Consider the following 19,230-nt stretch of genomic DNA (forward strand, 5'->3'; position numbering starts at 1 on the left):
CAGCCGACTCTGGTTCAGTCCCCGTTCAGTTCAATGCATCTGGTTTCCAAGCTCTGCCAGGAGTGATCCCTGAGCACAGAGCCAGGATTAAGCCCTGAGCACCAACAGCATAGCCCAAAAATAAACAGACAAAAATTGGTTCCAGCAAACCCTCTGAAGTACGTGCTCAGCTTTGAGGAGCACGGATGTTGTCCCTCCATCAGAGAGCCCTGGATGACTGTCAGTGACGCTGTTTCTTCAGAGACCGATGTCCCCATATGGGGCTGGATGAAGAACTCAGCCACAATTCTTAACATTGTTTTACTCTTCAGGATAGTGCCCTATCTGGAGGTTGGGGTTGGCGGAGCATGGGGCAACCAAATAAACACTCCTCTGGGCCCTGAATTTTTGTATTGTTTCATTTTTCCAAAGAACACATATCACTTTGGTCTTAGGAGGGAGGATGCAAAAGTGTAGGAAAAAAGGCTGAACTACCTGCTTGCCCGGGTGCTGCTCAGCTTCTCGCCCCGGAGGTGGAAGGTGGCCAGAGAGCAGGTAGGGGCCCTGGGATTGGGGTGACTGTTAGTGACCCCCACACTGGATCAGACAGTTTGTTTGGGGGCAGTGCTGTGAGACCCTGATTTTCTGTCTCCATGTTGTGTTTTCTGTGTTGGGGAATCGTGGTCGTGGCACTTTGGTGATTTTTGTTTGGTTTGGGGGCCACCCTCGGCATAGTTGCAGGGTCTGCTCCAGCCATGCCCGCAGGGCGTCCCCGGGGGCTGGAATCTCGACCTGTGCACAGAGCACACGCTCCACTACTCTGACCTGTGCACGCTTGATTTTTTTTTTAATTTTAATTTTTACTTATTTTCCCCCTTTATTTAAACACCATGGTTTACGAAGGTGTTCATGTTGCATTTGTCAGAGGCATTCAGTATTCCACCCCCAGTTCAGTATCCCACCACCCAGTGTGCCCTTTCTCCACCGTGGTCCCCATTTCCCCAACCTCCCCTCAAGCCTGCCCCCAAAATCCTTGTGAAGAAAGCTCTAGCAGGCTTCAGGTAGCGCAGGACCGTGGCCTTGGCTGGAGCCTGACCACCGGAAGAGGCCACACACCTCCTGGTGGCCACAGTCCTAGAGAATCCCGTGGCAGGGCAGTTGCCGCCAAGATCTTAACCAGGCCCGTTTCTCCTAGATTTTTGGCTTCTTGGCCACGGCAGCGTATGCGGCGAACACCTTCCTGGCGGTGCAGAAATGGAGAGTCAGCCTCCGGCAGCAGAGCGCCAACGACTACATCCGCGCCCGCACCGAGTCCAGGGACATGGACGGCCGGCCGGAGATCCAGCGCCTGGACACGTGAGGCGCTGCCAGGGCCGCCTCCCACACTCGCCCCGGCCCTCCTCGCACCCGTGTCTCCCCGCCCTCGTCCTGCCGGAGCTGCGTGTGACTCAGTTACGCTTTGTCTTGTTGGGAGCCGGTCATCTGGAGAGCGGGTCTGCGGAGTGGCCCTGGGGCTGGCTCTGGGAGGCCGCGACCCACCCCACCACCAGGAGTGGGTAGGGGAGGCCCCTAGGTCACCCCTAGGGTAGGGGTGGGGGGTGGGGGTGAGGGGGCCACAGGGTAGCTGGCCTCCCGGTTGCCATGTCCTCTGGGATCCATGTGTGGCCTCTCTAGACTCTGGGCTCTCGGGGCAGGGAGGGACAGAGCGGGTTGGAGCACTCGCTCCGCAGCGCCTGGGCCGTGCCTCCCCGCGGGCCGCCGCCTTCTTGTCTTCTCGTCTGGGGCGCCGGGACAGCCAGCCCACGAGTCTGGCCACGAGTGCGCGGGTGGGGCTCTTTGCTGGGCCTAGACTTTGCAGGGGGGCTGGGAAAAACTGGGGTCCTCTCGGGACAGCCCCACGGGTCTGCTGACGTGTGGGAGGGACCCCCTGCCCTTTCCTGCGCTGCTGAGAAGTCACTTGATTCTTGCTCACATGAGTCAGCTCCCCGGCCACGACCACACTCTCCTCCAGGAACCCAGGAACGATTCTGTTTCCCAGTTCCCTTCCCTCTCTTGACCCTCTGAGGCTGAGCTGCAGGGTCTCTGCAATCTTACCTTCTCAGGTAAAAGCCACGGGAAAAAAAGCAGATGCCGCCCACGCTACCAGCCCTGGTTGCATGGACGTGCGCCTCTGGGAGGGCTGCGCATGCTCATTGTCTAATGCCTGAGAAGCGTTCGAGAGCGGTTCCGTGTCAGTTTGTCTAGGATGGAAAATACTTGAATTTGCTCCATCACAGCCTTTCGCCCATGTTTCAGAAGGGGCCACAGCGATGGACGTCCAGCTGGGGAGTTGTTGGGGGAAGTTCCAGTGATGCTCGGAGAAGTGAAGCTGCCCGGGGAGGATGACTTTGGCGAGCCCCTTTGATGCTGTTGTTCGGGGGGTTTCTCTATCTTTGGTTTGGGAGTAATTGTATCTCTGACAGGGAGAGTTATTTGAACTTATCTGATCTTCACTCTTGGAACTTGTTAATGTTTACAGATCATCCCTCTAGCTCCCGCTGCTTCAAGCCCCCACTAAGGGAGAAGCAGTGCCAGTGGGCAGGGCCTGCAGGAGCCTGGAGAGCCCCTGGAGCTTGTTCTCCGGCCTGCAACAGCTTCTGGGCATGCTGTCAGGGGAGAGAGAACATGAAAGCGTGAACATGGAGAGCGGGGGAGCGCAGAAGCCTCCCTCTCTGCCTGTGGGCGTTCCGGCTTCCTGAAAGAGCTGTCTCTGATTTGGGGATGGGGGTTATGGGTCAGGTGACAGAAATTCCATTCCAGTTGCAGAAATGATACCTTTGTGGCCTCTGAAGGTTGGGGCTTGGAGGTTAGCCCCCTGCTCCCCGCATCTGATACAACCCAGAGCTTTGCTGCGGTTTCCTTGCAGGGGCAGCCTTCAAATTCCTGATCTTCTGAGAAGAGCTGTGGGCTACGGTGCAACCTAGCGGGGCTGATGGGTCCCTCATCTCCCAGTGCTCGGGCCTGTCGTCCAGCGGGTGTGACAGCCCTCCGCCAGGGCTGTGGTAAGGCAGGCCCAGTCATGCCCCTGAAGTGTGGGCCTTAGCAGGGATATGGAGCAGTTTTTGAGAAGCAGGTGGGCTCTGGATTTTATGTTTATTTGGTGTATTTATTTATTTTGCATTTGTTGCATGTGTATACATAGTCAAAGTTGGGGTTCCCTCCCTCTGAGAGCTCTCGTAGGGTGACAAAGACTCAGACTTGCATAAAATGGGGCCCACTTGGAAGGACCACCCTGAACTTGATCAGAAGTCTCCTGCTGGGAATCATGTTACTTGGCCTCCATTAAAAGTCTCCTTTGAAGTGAGATTGAATAAAAACAAAAAGCACCAAAAACCATTTAGGGCCGGATAGTTGCCTGAGTCTTCCCAAGTCTCTTCAGTAAATCCAGTTTATCATCTGGTTCGAAGGAACCTGCAGGCCCCACCCCAATCTGCACCCCACCCCCACCCCCACCCCCACCCAGACATGTTGTGGGCTACCCGGAGTAGTTCCGGAGCCTGTGGAAATGAAATACTGAGAGAGGCTGAGAAGTGCTGCCATCCTAGACCACAGAATGAGGAGTCAGCTGCATCTGAAAATCTTTGGAGTTATTTATGCCTTTGTAACTATTTAATATCCCTTGTGCTGGGGCTGGAGAGATAGCACAGCGGGTAGGGCGTTTGCCTTGCACGCGGCCGACCCGGGTTCAAATCCCAGCATCCCATATGGTCCCTTGAGCATGGCCAGGGGTAATTCCTGAGCGCAGAGCCAGGAGTAACCCCTGTGAATCGCCAGGTGTGACCCAAAAAGCAAAAAAAAAAAAAAAAAAAAAAAAAAAAAAAAAAAAATATCCCTTGTGCTGTGAGACCCTTCCATTGTTTTTGTAAATATATTTCTTTATATTTAATTAGCTCCTGCCATAACCGGAAGTGGCCCATCTGGACTTCCCTGTTGTGGTATGCGGCCTCCATGTTGTCTCCAATCGTAGATGGTGGCGTGCCTGGGAGAGGCAATGAAGGGAGCATCGTCTGGGTGATTGGAAAGGTTCTGTTGCCTCTGTACAAACAAGACCGTTGAGATTTGGGGGGATGGGGGTGCTTAAATGGATTTAAAATTTTTTTTAATTTATTTTTTAATTGAGTCACCATGAGAACAGTTACAGGACTTTTAGGATCGAGTCTCATTCATACTATGCTCAAACACCCATCCCTTCACCAGAGCACATGTTCCACCACCAAAACCCCCCGCATACTAGATTTAAATTTTTTTTTTTTCCAATTGAAGGAAGCCTAGTTTTGCCATTTGTCATTCCATCTCAGAAGTTTGGGCCAGTGAAAGGCTGTGGCACCCTGTGTGTCTTCATTCTTCTGGTGGCCTGATCTTGGCTCCCACAGCTTGGCTCCCCTCTGTGGTGCCAGAAAGAGAGAAATACCTTGGCTGCATGGATGGGAATTTGTTTCTGGAGATGGTCTGGGCAAAACCCTCAAGCATTCGTGGTTTTAGGCAGATGCAGATGCTGACATCTCTGCAGTGAGTTGATTTTGGCACTGGCTTGGTTGATATGTTTCCCTCCCCGATTCTTCTTTTTCTTCTCTTCACATGGGTAAAGGCATAGATGGAGTTGCCTTTTCCCTGTATCCAGCTCAGTCACGTAAGCCTGCTGACCCAGAGCAGGAGGGGAGGGACAGAGGTCGATTGAAATCAGACTGTCCTAGAAGTTTGACTGAGGTAAAAGAAATGGGTTGTTATTCTGAGAAGCAAGCACCATCTGAGAGGAATAACCTTCCCTTCAGAAACGAGTGCAGAATTCTGTCTGATCTGGACATCTGTGTCATTGGACTGAACACACACACACACACACACACACACACACACACACACACACACACACACACACCCCCCTCTCCCCCCTCCCTCTAGCCCTTAAGACTGGCTGACTGTCCCCTACACACACATGTACACACAGCCCTGGTGGTAGCTGTCCCCTGTTGGAAGGCTTGGGTCAGTGGGTATTTGTGGAGTGTCTGACTTCCCTGTGTTGGTCATTTCTAGAGAGAACGCTGCGACACTTGATAGCGTTCTCCACCCTAGATTTGTTTGCATTCTGTCTTCCGTCAAAGCTCTCAGACTCAGACTTGGGCTGAGCCATCTGCGCTGAGAAGGCTGCACACCTATGTGAGCTCCTGGATACAGTGAGCGAGGCTCAAACAGCCCATCCACCTGTCCTGTCCTCTGAGTGGCCCCAGAGCCACTTTTTAAGAGGTGGGGGTAATGTTCATGGTTCACTCTTGGCAGTGCTGAAGGGCTGGGGGTGGGTTCATGGGTTCATGCAGTGCTCGGGCTCGAACCCAGGCCTCCTACATGCTAAGCATGTGCTCAGCCCAGTGAGCTCTCCAGTCCCTCAGATCTTCTTGAAGACCCTTGTGCTCTTTGGAAGAGGGACCACACTTTGACGTCTGGCTAATCTCTGAACCTTTTTAACTGGGTGTGTGGAGCTAAGCTGTGGCCGGTGGAGTGACCCTGGGCAGCCGTGAGACCTGCCATGCCATCCGCATGCAGAACAGCTGGCACTGAATCGCGGCGCCGAGGCCCGGCTGCCCTTAGCTCACTTCCCAGGAAATCAGAGTCAACAGGCAGCAAAAGGCAAGGGCCAGAGGCTGCCTGTTATCTCAGGCTTCACGGAAAGCTGCTATCGGCTCCAGGCACTGCCCACTCAGCCTGGGACGTTTTCTGAGACACTTTCAGATTCCAGAGCTTTCTCTAATCCTCAGGTCTTTGTAGCACCCAGGTAAGGGGCTTGGTGGGCGGGGTGTCCACCAAGCTCAGTGTCCAGCCGGTCTTGAAAGCATGGCCTTGGTTAAGTGACCTTTTAGTCATCATCGTGGTCGTCTTTGGGGAAGTGAGGTCTTGGGTCCAGAATTTACTCTAGAGTAAGTGTAGGACCACCTTCCCTCAGTGGCCTGGGTGAGAACTCGGGGGACTGCAAGGGTGACTCATTCAGGATAGACACGCCAGCCACCTGCCTTGCACTTTCCCTTGCCTGCCTCTAAAACATGTGCTTCCTGGGCTAGAGGGATGCAGTGCAGTGAGCACTGAGCCAGGTTCAATCCCTGGCACCACATCGGCCCCCCCCCCCCCCAGCCCTGCCAGGAGTGATCTGAGCGCAGAGCCAGGAATAAAGCCCTGAGTACTGCTGGATGTGGCCCCAAATGAAACAAATCATGTTCTTCTCCACGGCTCCTAAGAACAATCTGGTTGAGATGGTAATTTGAAATATTTGACATTTCCAAACTGTCTCTGAAAAAAATACCTTCAGTAACCGTTTAGAGGTATGATTTTTTTGTCCAGTGTAGGTGGTGTCTCAGAGACAAATCTTGCTACCAAGCCCTAGTCCTGTTTTGTTCATCCTGGTAAATAGCATTTGTATTCTCAGGCTTGAAGCAGAGAGGTGGTTCCTGACATCTCTTTGGTTTAACCTGTATTTTTATTGTGTTTAGACACGGTTCCTCAACCTTGGGAATTCCACCTCTCCCTTTTCTAGCTTTCTTACAACATAGCAGTAGAGAAGCCAGTTACCCACAAACCCAGAGTTTGCATTGGTGGCAGCTGGCCCAGAGAGTGGGTCCTTTTCCCTGGGATCTGTGGAGATAAGCTGTGGGGGCAAGACCACCCCCAGGTTGGCCTCAGCTTGCAGCAGGTGGCCACCAGTCCACCCTCTAAAGCCCTTGAGAGCCCTTCAAAATAAGTCTTCAAATCCTGCCTCATGATAAAATGGATAAAACCAGTGCTTTGCATTCCATAACTTGATTTTGTTTGATTCTCTAAGAGAATGTGAGGGATCAAAACTATTTGTATATGTTGAAATTTCTTGGGGTTCAGAAGAAACCCATGGTAAAACACTATTTATTATAGGTGACTGTATTCTCCCCTCCCCCAACTTAGATAATTCTTTATATCTATCTCTTAAGACAGATAATAATTACTTCACCTTGGTGCCTTCGGTGTGTCACATAAGCACTTGTTAATCATGGAACTGAAAAATTAAAAAAAAAAAGATGTACATTTAGTTGAAGCAGATAACACTATTTTTGTAGCATGATTTTAGCTTGTGTTCTCTTACTATTGCTTCCAGCAATGCTCGTTTTGCGGTCTGGCTATTTTTCCTTTAAACTTAAGTAAATTTGGAGAAAGAGAGAAAAAGGGAAAAAAAGGCAACTGACAATGGCTATTCCTGTTCTCTCTGCTGTTTCCTCCCCAGCATCTCGTTTCTGCTTATTTAAATAGTGTGAGAGATGAAAGTATATTTCTGTGAAATAATGATCTGTAGCATCGTGCCTGGCGTTTGGGAGCCACTTGCTCCGTCCGGGGTGCCCTGGCTCCCCTCAAAGGAGAGTGGCTGCACGTTTGAGGAAGAACACGAGCCCTGTGCCCACCGTCTTGCCCTTGGTTCCCCAGGGCATCAGGCCCCGCTGTTTCGTGAGGGGCACCCTGGGATGCCGTGTGCCTGCAGACTTCCAGATCCACCCAGGTTGCTCCCAGTCTCCCAAGAAGGGAGCGCCTTGGACTCGGGCTCACCTTCTACACAGCTAGCCCCGTGACTCCTGGCCACCCTGCAGAGGCCCTTCCTGGTTTGCAGCCTGAACAAAACAGCCCCCTACTGTGAGGACTCCCTGGGACCCAGACCCAGAGACCACGCCAGCTGCTCCTTCTGTGTCCCCATCCTTACGGGACACAGCCAAGGAGATGCTGGAGTGACTAGCTGAGCCATTGCAGAATGAAGGAGGGGACCTACTGAGCCCCAACATTGTAGCTTTTGTCCTTGTGCCAGGTCAAGAAGTCCGTTTGGGTGGTCAGTAAGGCCTCCCACGTGATCACTTGTTGGTACTCACGGGTGGCAGGGCGGGGGCGAGGTTGAGAACCTACCTGGTTCAGGGTCGAGTCAGAACACCACCTAGCTCTGGCTGGCTCTCAGGTGTGACTCTGACCCTTTGGCATAGTTTTGGGGGGGGGGGTCCTAGAGCCTTGGCTCCTACTGGTTTTTCCTGAAAGCAGACGCCTCAAATTGCCCTCCATCTGTTTCTTTGAAGGACCAATTTTTCATGGTACTTGTCCTGATTGTTTTCAGTGTCCAAATCTGTATTTTTGTATGTAGAGGGAAATAATTTTCTCAACACTCATCGCTAATATTGTATTAAATTGTTATGAAGGAATTCTTGTTTAATAAACGGACACATGTACTCTTCTTGTCACTTTCTTGATTGAGTCACCTCCCTTCAAAGGTCCACAGGAAGCCACCGGGCGCCCGAGGGCCAGGAACTCCCTCTGTGCACCCCTCGGCTTCTGCACCTCCAGCTCATGTTCTTAACGTGTCCAGGAGAGTTGGCCGGAGTACCCGGCTGCCTCCCCTGAGCCTGCTCCTCAGTGTGCTTCCAGGAGCCGCCAAGCTCTGGCTGCCTGGAGGCCACCGCTGAGATGACCTGCTTCAGCAGGGAAGGGGCCCAAGAGATGGGGGCCCAGGTCCAGGGAAGATGGCTGGAGCATAAGCTTTGCAGAGACTGGTCGGAGGCGTAGTGGCCGTCTGCAGTGGACTAGGCATCACCACTGAGCCCTGGTGTCAGGGCCCAGGCAGGCTCCTGCTGCTCAGGCAGGCTCCTGGAGCGTGGCTCAAACACACACATCCTGGCAAGTGGTCAGTATGATTTAATTCATTATAGCTTCTTTCTCTCAGGTTAGGAGGTTCATGCAGGAGAAGGACAAAGGTTATATGTGCCCAAAATGTGGGTCGGGGATTCTAGCTCATTCACTCTCTTGGTTCACAGGAAGTGCCATATATAAAAAAGCTGGTTTTGAGTAAAAAAAATTACAGAACGTTATCAAAATGGAAGAGCCACATGCAGGGCACAAGCCCTCAGAGAAGCACCGCGCAAAGGGGCGCAGGACCTTTGCTCTGCTGTCTGGCTTGGGCCCCCTTATTTACTGTGGGGCCCCTGGAACAGAGTGCCATGGCTGGGCCTGCCCAACCCCCTCTGGGCCTCTTCAGAGCTACTCAGCTTGGAACTCAGGCCTGTTGGAGATGTGGGGGGCCCTTTTGGTGCCGAGACCCCTTCTCGCCCAGTGGCAGGGCACCTGCTTTGAGAATGAGGCGGTCACTCTCGCTTGAATCAAGGCTCATTCTCTACTGCACGAGCAGAGGCAGCAGCGCCAGGAGGCCTGGCCTGACCCCCCCTTACCCCACGTGTCAGTGCTTCCTCGGAAAGGGAGAGGGCCAGGCTCAGTGGGTCTGTCCCTGTGCCTGCTTTCGGCAGAGGTCACAGGGCCTTAATGTCTGTGGGACAGGAGGGGAGAAGGGCAGAACATCCAAGATGCCTGGTGCAGAGTGGTTAGGGTGCTAAGCCCGGGAGAGGTCGCGGGGCTCGGGAAGGCCTCAGGGGAGCCTGTGAGGAGCCCGCTCCCCCAGCAGCTCCCCCTACAACGGCCTTCCCCCAACACACGGTCCCTGGCCATGCTCGGGCCTGCAGATCTACGGGGCAGGAGTGAAGGTCCGCGGGGCTCAGGTGCCAGGACGGGGACGGGCCTTCAGTCGGAGTCAGAGTCGGAGTCGTCCTCTGCAAGGCAAGCGAGAGGACACGCGGTGGGTGTTCTGGACCCTGACAGCCCAACCCCGCCTCCTCCGACTGCGCCTGCCACTCACAGGGTCTGCGGCCCTCCTGGGGACCCCGCAGGGTCCCCCCAACTCCAAGCAGACCCAACAAGTCTGAAAGCTCTTCTGCTCTGGCTGTCCAGTCACCTGTCACTGACACCCACAGGCCCCCAGCGCCTGCTTGACACCCGTCACCCTGGCGTGTGCTCCCACGTGCCTGGCGGCACCCACCGGCTGTAGCCCTACCTCGAGCGCCCAGTCCGCAGCCAGAGTTGGCGCCTGCTCCCCCTGTCCCCACACAGACCCCCGGAGGTGGCTGGGGGCCTCACCATTTATTCAGGGCCTAACTCGGAGCTCAGCCAAGCTCCTCCAGGGCAGGTCGAGCCTGGGGTAGCCTCAGGCTTGGGTCAACAGGCGCATCAGAGGTGAGGCGGGCGGGGCCCAGGCTGCGTGGGTTTGAGGCTGAGGCCGACACCCCATTCCCTCAGATGCAGGGAGTGGCTCGGGGTCATCGATCAACAGCAGCACTGGGCTGGCGGGATGGCTGGAGACTGCAGTGCCACAGAGCACTTCGTGCCCATGCTTCCACCCAGTCTGTTCCTCGGGCCCCTCTGGACAGGGGCCACTGAGTGGTCTTTGCCCCCCAGGCACACTCACAGGGCCTCCACCACATGCCTGCCCTGCACAGGGGGCACCCACCCAGGGATAACTTAAAAGCCATTTGTCAGCTTTGTTTCTTTTTCTTTCTTTTCTTTTTTTTTTTTTTTGCTTTTTGAGTCACACCCAGCGATGCTCAGGGGTTACTCCTGGCTTTGCACTCAGGACTAGCTCCTGGCAGTGCTTGGGGGACCATATGGGATGCTGGGGATCGAACCCGGGTCGGCCGCATGCAAGGCAAACACCCTACCCGCTGTGCTATCGCTCCGGCCCCTGTTTCTTTTTCTTTTGGGGGGATTTTGGACAACACCTGGCAGTGCTCAGAGCTTGCGCTCGGGGATCCATACGGTGCTGAAGACCAAACCCCAGGTCTTCCACGTGCAAGGCACGTACTTAGCCCCTTGAGCCTTCTCTGCCATTTCTTTAGGATCAGGTGAATGGACCCAACAGTCATTCCCAGCTGAGATGCATGGTGCGGGGGGGTCAGAATAATGCCTGCACTTGCCTTGAAGTAAAAGGCACACCCCGCCCGAGCTTGCTGGTGCCAGATGAGAATGACAGTTTGGTTCCTGATACCACACTTCCACCCACTCCACCCAAAGCTACAGCAAGGGAGCAAGCTGGAGATGGAAGGGGGTGGCACCTGCCTGTGGGCTCATCAACATGTCACCAAGGGGGCACACCCTCAGCTGGAAGGGCTGTGGGCTGGGCCTGGAGCCCCCAGGAGACTATATGCGCGGAGAGAACTAGGCTGTGAAAGCACCTGCTGCCTGGACCCAGTGAGGATGTTCCCTGCTCCAGCCTCCAGCGGGCCAGCCCCAGCAGGGTCGGGCAGCCACCCACCTTCTGCCTTGTCGGCTGCAGTCTCCTCCGCAGAGTCCCCCTGTTTGAGGAATTTCGCCACGTTGTTAAAGATCAGGTAGAAATCGATGGCAAACACGATGGTGGCAAAGAAGCCAAAGACCTGTGGATACAGGGCAGAGGGGCACCGTGCTGAGGTTGGGGGTGCAGAGAGCCACCAGGAGGCTGTGCACTCCTTACTGGCAAACAAGAGAAGACCCCCCCCTCAGAAGAGGACCCAGGAATTGCTGAGAGGGGCCCACACTTCATGCTTTCGGTCCAAGGGGCCCTGACAGGGACAGAAGGTGACCCCAGTTCCGGTCTAAAGTGGGTAGCTCATTGGGCATCTGCGGCTTCAGGAGAGGTGAAGTTGGGGTGGGGGGGTGCATCCCTGGGCAGCTACTCACCCCAGCTGCTTTGGAAGCCCCATCCGAATATTTGGCGACAGCTGTGATGGAGATGGCAAAGTAGATAAGGGCCGCGGTGACACAACGCAGGAAGTCCTGGGGAGAAGGGACAGGTCACGCTGAGCTCCCAGAGACACAACAGCAGGTGTGCTGCTCCCAGAGGGTGGCGCTGGCAAGGGGCTCCCGCCTGCACCCCTGCCTATCTCCTCCAACCCCCCTCTTCCCAGGTGTCCATCCTTGGGCCAGGCCACAGCTCAACAGGGGCTGGGCCTGGGTGCAGGGCTTGCACTGGGAGGACATGGTGAGGAAGCACCTTGTCACCTGCTCCTTTGCTGTTCTCTAGGGGAGAGCTGGCCTTGGGTTTCCCTTGGCCACAAGCCTGTGGCAGATCCACTTATGTCGCGTTTTCTGTTTTCCTGTCCCTAAAAATGGGAAGAGATTATCTCCCCACACACCCAAGCCTTGATGGAGTGAAGAGACTGGGGTTCAGGTGCTGCTTCTGCTGTCCCTTTCCTCTGGCCCATTTATGCAGCAAAGTTCGAGATGAGGTTCTGGATCTTCACAGGTGATAAAAGCAGGCTGCAGGGCCCTAAGATTGGGTAAGCCTGGGAAGTCCTCAGTTAACCTGCCCTGCCTGGCAGGAACCAGCTTACATTCCACTGGCCCGGGGCCAGTCCCCTGGGCCCAGTTTGGAGCACTGGCGCCATCTGGTGGCTGCCACTGAGGACGTCTCTTGGGGTTCCCTGCCTCCTAGAGGGACAAAGGAGCTGGGGGTGCCGGTCCTGGCGCTGATCTCTTGGCTGCTGAGCCAGTGAGGTTTGAACTCGCTGAAATCAATACACAGCTGACTACAGAACCAGATCAAACTGCACAATTCTCCCTTCCTCTGGGTCCCAGGCTCACCATCATGGGCCAGCAGAGGCCCTGCCACTTGTCGTTCAGCTGCATGGCATCAGCGAAGAGGAAGCACAGGGCCAGCAGGAACTCCAGCAGGGGGGCCGTGAGGAAGGTGGAGGCCGAGGAGGCCACATAGCAGACAAAGGTGATGAAGGAGAGACCCTGGGGAGGAGGGGAGAAGTGAGCCGTGCACAGCCCCTCACTAGGCACACCTGCTCAGCACTGCTGGTCAGTGTTGCTTTTCACTGAGGGGGCCATGGTACCTGCAATCGGCAGGGTGTATCCCCCGAACTTCAGTGACACAGTGTTCACAGCTGAAATGGGGCTCAAAGGACCCGAGTGCTTGCTTTGCGTGAGAGAGCCCTGGGTTTGACCCCGGCCCTCCTCTGTCCCCAAGCATAACCGGGTACGGTCCTAAACCCAAACCAAACAAGAAATGTGCTGATGTCGGCAACTTGATTAGAACACATTAAAAAAAAATGGAAGGACGGACAGATGGACAGACAAGATGTGCTCAGGTGGGCACCTTACTTGGAATGCATCAGAAGATGGATGGAGATGCATCCAAAGCAAATGCAGCAATGTGTTACACCCGTCCATCGAGGCAGATGACGAGGGTGTTCGTGCACCTCCAGGGTGAATATACCTGCCAACTTGAACATCAGGAAAACCCTCCAGGAGAAGGGGGTGTGGATAGGGATCCTCGGGCCACGCTGCATGTTCACCCTGTCCTCAGCTATCTTCAGATGGTACTGGGGCACTCCGAGAATCCAAAGGGACATTCCGCAGCACAGCTGACGTGCTGGGCGGAAGCAGCTGATAGAGGGTGCTGAACCCCTCCCCTCCCCACTCCTCCACCCCACCCTGAATGGTGACTCTGTTAACTGTCCCCTAGGACAGGCGGAGAGGCTGAGGCTGGTCACATCTGGTCTGGCTCACTGCATGGGGGGAGGCGGTGGGCTGAGCAGGCACAAGAGGGCGCAGCTCAGGTCACACCCCTGCCCGGATCCGCCTAGAACTCCCGGCCCACGGATGCATCTGGCTGCTGCTCCTGATGAAGCTGCAGCGACTGTGAGCTGCAGTGACTGTGACTGAGCCAAGGAGATGCAGGAAGCAGGAGCCTGCAAAGATCTGGAGGATTCTGCGTCATCCCTTCCTGTGTCACTGTCCCCCGCCTCCCGAAGTCCGGTGTGGGAATCTCCCTCTGGGTCCCCTGGTCTGCATTTCCCTGTTCCTGGTGGCCACTTTCGGAACCTCCAGTTGAGGCCTGGGGGCAGATGGAGGTGCCCAGAGGGGGACAGGAGTGGCTCCCCAGTACCCAGCGCCCTTCCCTCCCTCTTACTTCCGGCCTCCTCTGCTGGCCTGGGGCTTTCCAAGCCCTGGGGTGGGGCCCCCTCAGTAGACTGCGATGCTTTCTCCCAGCTTTCTCCTGCCCAGCTGCTCCCCAGAGTCTCCAGGGTGGGCTGGGCTGGGCTGTCAGCCAGGAAGCGAGCGGGGGTGAGAGGGGCGTGCATGGGTAGCGCTGGGTTCTGCACCCACTTCAGAATTCTGGGTTCTGGACGAGTGACTTTCGGGGCTGGAACCAAGCCCGCAGTGGCCTCTGAGCGGGCAGGGCAAGGGGCACAGTCCTCCCTCCTCTGTCCGCATTCTCGTCTCTGCTCTCACCTGACTCCTCAAGCCAGCCACCTCTCAACAGCCCTGGGCGAGGGAGCCTCAGTTTTCAGGTCTGCAGAGTGGGCCGGGGCCCGGCTCTCGGACCCCAAGAGCGCGCCCGCCGCCCCGGCCTCGCGAGAACAAAGGGCCGAGCGGGGCAGCCCGAGGCGGGCGGATGGAGTCACCCCCACCCCCCACCCCAGCCCGGCTCAGGGGGGCTTCGCCCAGCCCCGAGGCTCCCCCCCGCCGCTCCCCGCCCCTCCCCAGAAGGCGGACCCGGGTCCGGGACCGTCGTGTCTCGGCCCGCGACGGCCCAGCGGGCCCGGGGGGCGTGGGGGGGCAGCGGGGCGCCCGCGAGCCGAGGCCGGACGGTGCGGGGACGCGGCCCGCTGGGGGCCCGGGGGCCCCGCGCCCGCCGCCACTCACCGACTCGGCCAGCAGGAGGCGCCCTTTGGGCGAGCACAGGAAGGAGCGCGCGGGCAGCAGGGCGCGCAGGCCCGGGACGCCCGCGCCGGGGCGGCCGGCAGGCTCGGCCTCGCGCTCGGCCTCCGGGTCTGGGGGCCACATGGCGGCGAGGACCCCGGGCGCGGCTCCCTCCCCGTCACCCGCGCCGGGCGGGAAGCGGAAACGCGGCCCGTGCGGAAGGAGAAAAGGCGAGTGGAGCCGCCGGGGGGCCGGGGCAGCCCCTCCCCGCCCCTCTGCCCGCCCCCGCCCGCCCCCCTTCCTGTCCCGCCCGCCGCGGCCGCCGCGGGACTGGGGCCCCCAGAACTCCGGGGAGCGCCCCCGCCTCTCGCCCTGCCTCCACAGGGCCGTCTGGGGGTTGCTGCCCCGGGAGTGACACGCGCGAGGCAGCTCACACCCCTCCCACACACTTCCCGCCCCAGGGCAGAGGCACCCCGGGTCACACACCCGGCCCGCACACGGGGTCTCCCTCACCCTTCACGCCCTCAGGGTCTCGCTCCCACTCACACCTCCATCCCCCCCTCACTCCCTCAGGGTGACACACACACACACACACTCTCAGGGTCTCGCTCCCACTCACACCTCCATCCCCCCCTCACGCCCTCAGGGTGACACACATACACACACACACTCTCAGGGTCTCGCTCCCACTCACACCTCCATCCCCCCGTCGCGCTCAGGGTGACACACACACACACACACACACACACACACACACACTCTGGGTCACACCATCACGCACCACTTTTCTGCCCCCTCACACCCTCAGGCTCTCACCCCCTTCCTCCTTACACCCTTGGGCGTTCACACATAGACACAATTCGGTCACACACACACACACACACACACACACACACACACACATACGTGCCTGCTCGGTCCATACCCTTTGGGAGGGGCGTGTCACACAACCTCAGGGTGTCACCCTCCTTCCAGGTCACACACTTTTCCCCCCACACCCTCAGGGTCTCACACACTGCTGGTCACACACCCTTTTCCCATGTCCTCGGGGTCACACACACCCACACACCCACACACTGGGTCACACACACACCCTCACATACATACTCTGGGTTATGTTTCCCCACATCCTGTCATACACACATTATTGGGTCAGCCGCCCACAAACCCTTGGTGTCACACACATATTCTCAGGGTCAACCCCTACCCCCACAACTCCCATATTCAGCCCAGGTTCCCGTGGCTGACCCAGGCCTCTGCGGGGCGCTACTCTCCTTCACCCTCCCACCCAGTGCCTGTGAGCTGGATATTCCTGTTGTCCCTCAGTCTCACCAAGCCCTGTCACTGGGGCCCGGAGTCTTCACCTTTTAAACTTCTTTTTTTTTTTTTTTTGCTTTTTGGGTCACACCTGGCGATGCACAGGGGTTACTCCTGGCTTTACACTCAGGAATTACTCCCGGCGGTGCTCAGTGGACCATATGGGATGCTGGGAATCGAACACGGGTCGGCCGCGTGCAAGGCAAACGCCCTACCCGCTGTGCTATTGCTCCAGCCCTAAATTTCTTTTTTGTTTTGCATCTCTGCTCACCACCACAGCTACTCCGCTATATCCCAGATCATACCTGCTTTCAGTTTTGTGTGTGTTTGTGTGTGTATGTAAAGTTTAAAAGGTGAAGACTCAGGGCCCCAGTAACGGATATATATATATATATATATATATATATATATATATATATATATGTGTGTGTGTGTGTATATATATATATATATATATATATATATATATAGGCTGGAGCTATAGCACAGCGGTTAGGCGTTTGCCTTGCATGCAGCTGACCCGGGTTTGATTCCTCCATCCCTCTCGGAGAGCTCGACAAGCTACCAAGAGTATCCTGCCCGCATGGCAGAGCCTGGCAAACTACCCGTGGTGTATTTGATATGCCCAAAACAGTAACAACAAGTCTCACAATGGAGAAGTTACTGGTGCCTGCTCAAGAAAATTGATGAACAATGGGACGACAGTGCTACAGTGCAGTGCTATATATATATGTATATATATAAATTTAAATTTTATCCAAATACTACCTCCAGATAGTTTCGAAGTTGTGAGGCTCTTTTTGGTGAGGGGAGAGTCATCAGCAGTGCTTGATGCAGGGGATAGAACCTTTCTGCACGGAGGCCTTCCTGCTTCCTTTCTTGGCAGATAGAAGGCTGCTTAAACCCCCAATCACAGTCCCCTCTACTTTCTTCACCATCATCCCACCCCAAACCTTGAGTTTCCTGGCTTTTTTTGGGGCAGGGGCAGACCCATCAATGCTCAGGGGTTACTCCTGGCTATACGTTCAGGGATCACTCCTGGCAGTGCTCAGGCGACTGTATGGGATACTGGGGATTGAACCTGGGTCAGCTGTGTGCAAGGCAAGTGCCCTACCTGCTCCAGCCCCAGTAACCCCTTGCTGCTTTCCCTCCCTCCCCTCACACACCAATGAAGTTATCTCTTTTTTTTGTTTGTTTGTTTGGGGGCCACACCATATGTGTTCAGGATTGACTCCTGGTTCTGAGCTTGGGGATTTACTCATGGTGAAGCTTGGGGTCCATATGGGATGCCAGGGATGGAATCTGGACCTGTCATGTGCAAGGGTCTTACGTGCTGTACTACTATCTCCCCAGTTTGTCCTTCATTTTTAAAAACAAACCAATATTTACTCTTGCCACAGGGCCTTTGTGCATGCAGCCCTCTCTGCCTGGAATGCTCTTTCTCCACCTTGTTACCTAGTTGGGCAAACTTGTCCTACTAAGTCACTTCCTTGAAGACAGTTTCCCTCAGCTCTCCAGCTAGGTAAGAGGTCTTGATCCGTGATTCTTGCTTCTAAATGTAGCTGTGCTAAAAGCCAGGGATATAGCGAAGACCTGGGTTTCTGGAGGAGCTGGGGTTGAGGGGGAGGTTGGGTTATATCTGGGGGTGCTCAGGGATCACTCCTAGAAGGGCTCAGGGGATCAGATCACATGTGGTCCTGGGGCCTTACCCCCTTACTAATAATGTAGTTTATTCCAAATTCCTTGGGAGGAGGCAGGTGAGGGTTTAATGCAGCACATTCACTGAAGCCAAGCCCAGATGGTGGGGAAGACACTGCTTTGCACATGACTGATCTGGGTTCAATTCCTGGCACCACCTGTGGTTCGTGATCTTGAAGCACAAAGCCAGGAGGAAAGTTTGAGCACATCTGGGTATGTTCCTAAAAATGAAAATAAATTAAAAACATTAGGGGCCAGAGCGATAGTACAGCGGGTAAGGCATTCAGCCTTGCGTGTGGCTGACCCAGATTCAATCCCCAGCACCCTATATGGTCCTCCAGTCCTGCCAGAAGTGATTCCCTTAGCCAGGAATAGCATCATTGGGTGTGGATCAACTCCTCCCTCCAAAAAATAAATTAAAGGCATGAAATAATGGTTCAGAACTGAGTAATTTAGGCACACAGAGGGCTGAAGGAATGTAGAAATCCTGCACTATTATTTCTTTGGCTAGGTGCTTGTCTATTTTGAAAGATCAAACTTTTCACCAGATCTCTGCTGTGTCTCAAGCAGATGCTTGCTAGACCAGTGCCGGCTGCATGCAAAGCAAGCATCTTAATCTCAGGACTCTCTCTGGCCCTTAAATCAGTTTCACTTTTCCATTATAGGCGCCAGACATTAAACCCATGGGTTCACACATGCAAGGCTTTTACTGCTGAGTCACACACCAAGCCCCACCAAAGGTTGAATGTTAGTTATTTATTTTTGGTTTTGATGCCACACCCTATGGTGCTCAGTGCTTAGTCCTGGCTCTGGGCTGTTGGTACTCTGGGAACATGTGTACTGTTAGCACAACAGTGGGTTTTCCTGTGCTGGTAGCTTGCTGAGAATCATACGAAGGATTTGTATGCAAAACTCCAAGAATTAAAAGTTATAGTTTATTGTACTATTTAAGTATATGGGTCTGGGTCCCTCCTTGATTGTCCAAGCCTCTCCTTTACCCCAGAACAGCATCACTCATCCTGTCCTTGGTGCTGCTCCATCCCATGTATGATCTCCTGGGTCCTATCCCACATGATCTACTCTCCTCCAGTGTACAAAGACCGGTTCCAGCCAGGCCCCACTGCAATCTCTGCCCAGTGTACACTTTCCTAGTCTGAAATTGTATCCTTAGGCCTTTGCCAGACAATATTCCAGTGGTTCCCTGACACCTTGTCTTGGCTTTCCTTAAGTCTCCAGCCTGCCACCATGTGCTTGTAGGCGAGATCCCTGTGCTCTGTACCTGACATTGGGCCTCTCAAACTGTACCCCAGCAGTTACTGTTGTCCCATCCTGGCTCTTTGTAGTATCTGGTCATGGCCTTGGTATGTGTGGTTAAGACTCCTGTGCTCAGTGTCTGCCTGAATAGACATTTGTCCTGCAGTCTGCTTGGTGCCTGTAGGTATGCAGACTGTGCAGGGAGGGGGGTGGGTAGGGAGGAAAGGAGAGGGAGAGAAAGAGAGAGTGAGAGAGACAGAGACAGAGAGAGACAGAGAGACACACACAGAGAGACAGAGAGAAACAGAGAGAGACAGAGATAGAGAGGGAGAGAGACAGAGAAAGAGAAAGAGAAAGAGAAAGAAGAGCTGGAGGCTTCCTTTTCTCTGCTACAATCTCCCACCCCCAGCCATCCCATTATCTATTTTGTTTGACCTCCCATTCCAT

General features: G+C 55.2%; 2 protein-coding genes across 2 annotated transcripts in view; one reads left to right on the plus strand and one right to left on the minus strand.

The window, feature by feature from the left end:
* CMTM4 (CKLF like MARVEL transmembrane domain containing 4) overlaps positions 1–8,234 on the plus strand; it is a 50,882-nt gene extending 42,648 nt beyond the window's left edge. The window contains exon 4 of the mRNA XM_004600623.2: positions 1,175–8,234. Coding sequence (XP_004600680.1) covers positions 1,175–1,339 — 165 coding nt within the window. The 3' untranslated portion in view covers positions 1,340–8,234. The remainder of the gene's footprint in view (positions 1–1,174) is intronic.
* Positions 7,523–14,718, minus strand: CMTM3 (CKLF like MARVEL transmembrane domain containing 3). Its single transcript, XM_055145249.1, has 5 exons — positions 14,518–14,718; positions 12,445–12,600; positions 11,542–11,637; positions 11,138–11,258; positions 7,523–9,602 (listed from the first exon to the last, which is right to left on the minus strand). Exons 1-5 carry the CDS (start codon positions 14,656–14,658, stop codon positions 9,574–9,576), a joined length of 543 nt encoding a protein of 180 aa, XP_055001224.1. The 5' UTR covers positions 14,659–14,718; the 3' UTR covers positions 7,523–9,573.
* Positions 14,719–19,230: the final 4,512 nt, after the last annotated feature.

Source organism: Sorex araneus, chromosome 8 (genome assembly GCF_027595985.1).
Source record: "Sorex araneus isolate mSorAra2 chromosome 8, mSorAra2.pri, whole genome shotgun sequence".
In the NCBI taxonomy this organism is placed as follows: domain Eukaryota; kingdom Metazoa; phylum Chordata; class Mammalia; order Eulipotyphla; family Soricidae; genus Sorex; species Sorex araneus.

Excerpts from the sequence above, each read along its gene's own strand:
- CMTM3 (XM_055145249.1), bottom strand. The coding sequence starts at position 14,658 with ATGTGGCCCCCAGACCCGGAGGCCGAGCGCGAGGCCGAGCCTGCCGGC. Across the intron at positions 11,638-12,444 it reads GCCTCTGCTGGCCCATGATG|GACTTCCTGCGTTGTGTCAC; the intron begins GTGAGCCTGGGA and ends CCTTCTCCCCAG. Across the intron at positions 11,259-11,541 it reads GGGCTTCCAAAGCAGCTGGG|GTCTTTGGCTTCTTTGCCAC; the intron begins GTGAGTAGCTGC and ends CTGTATCCACAG.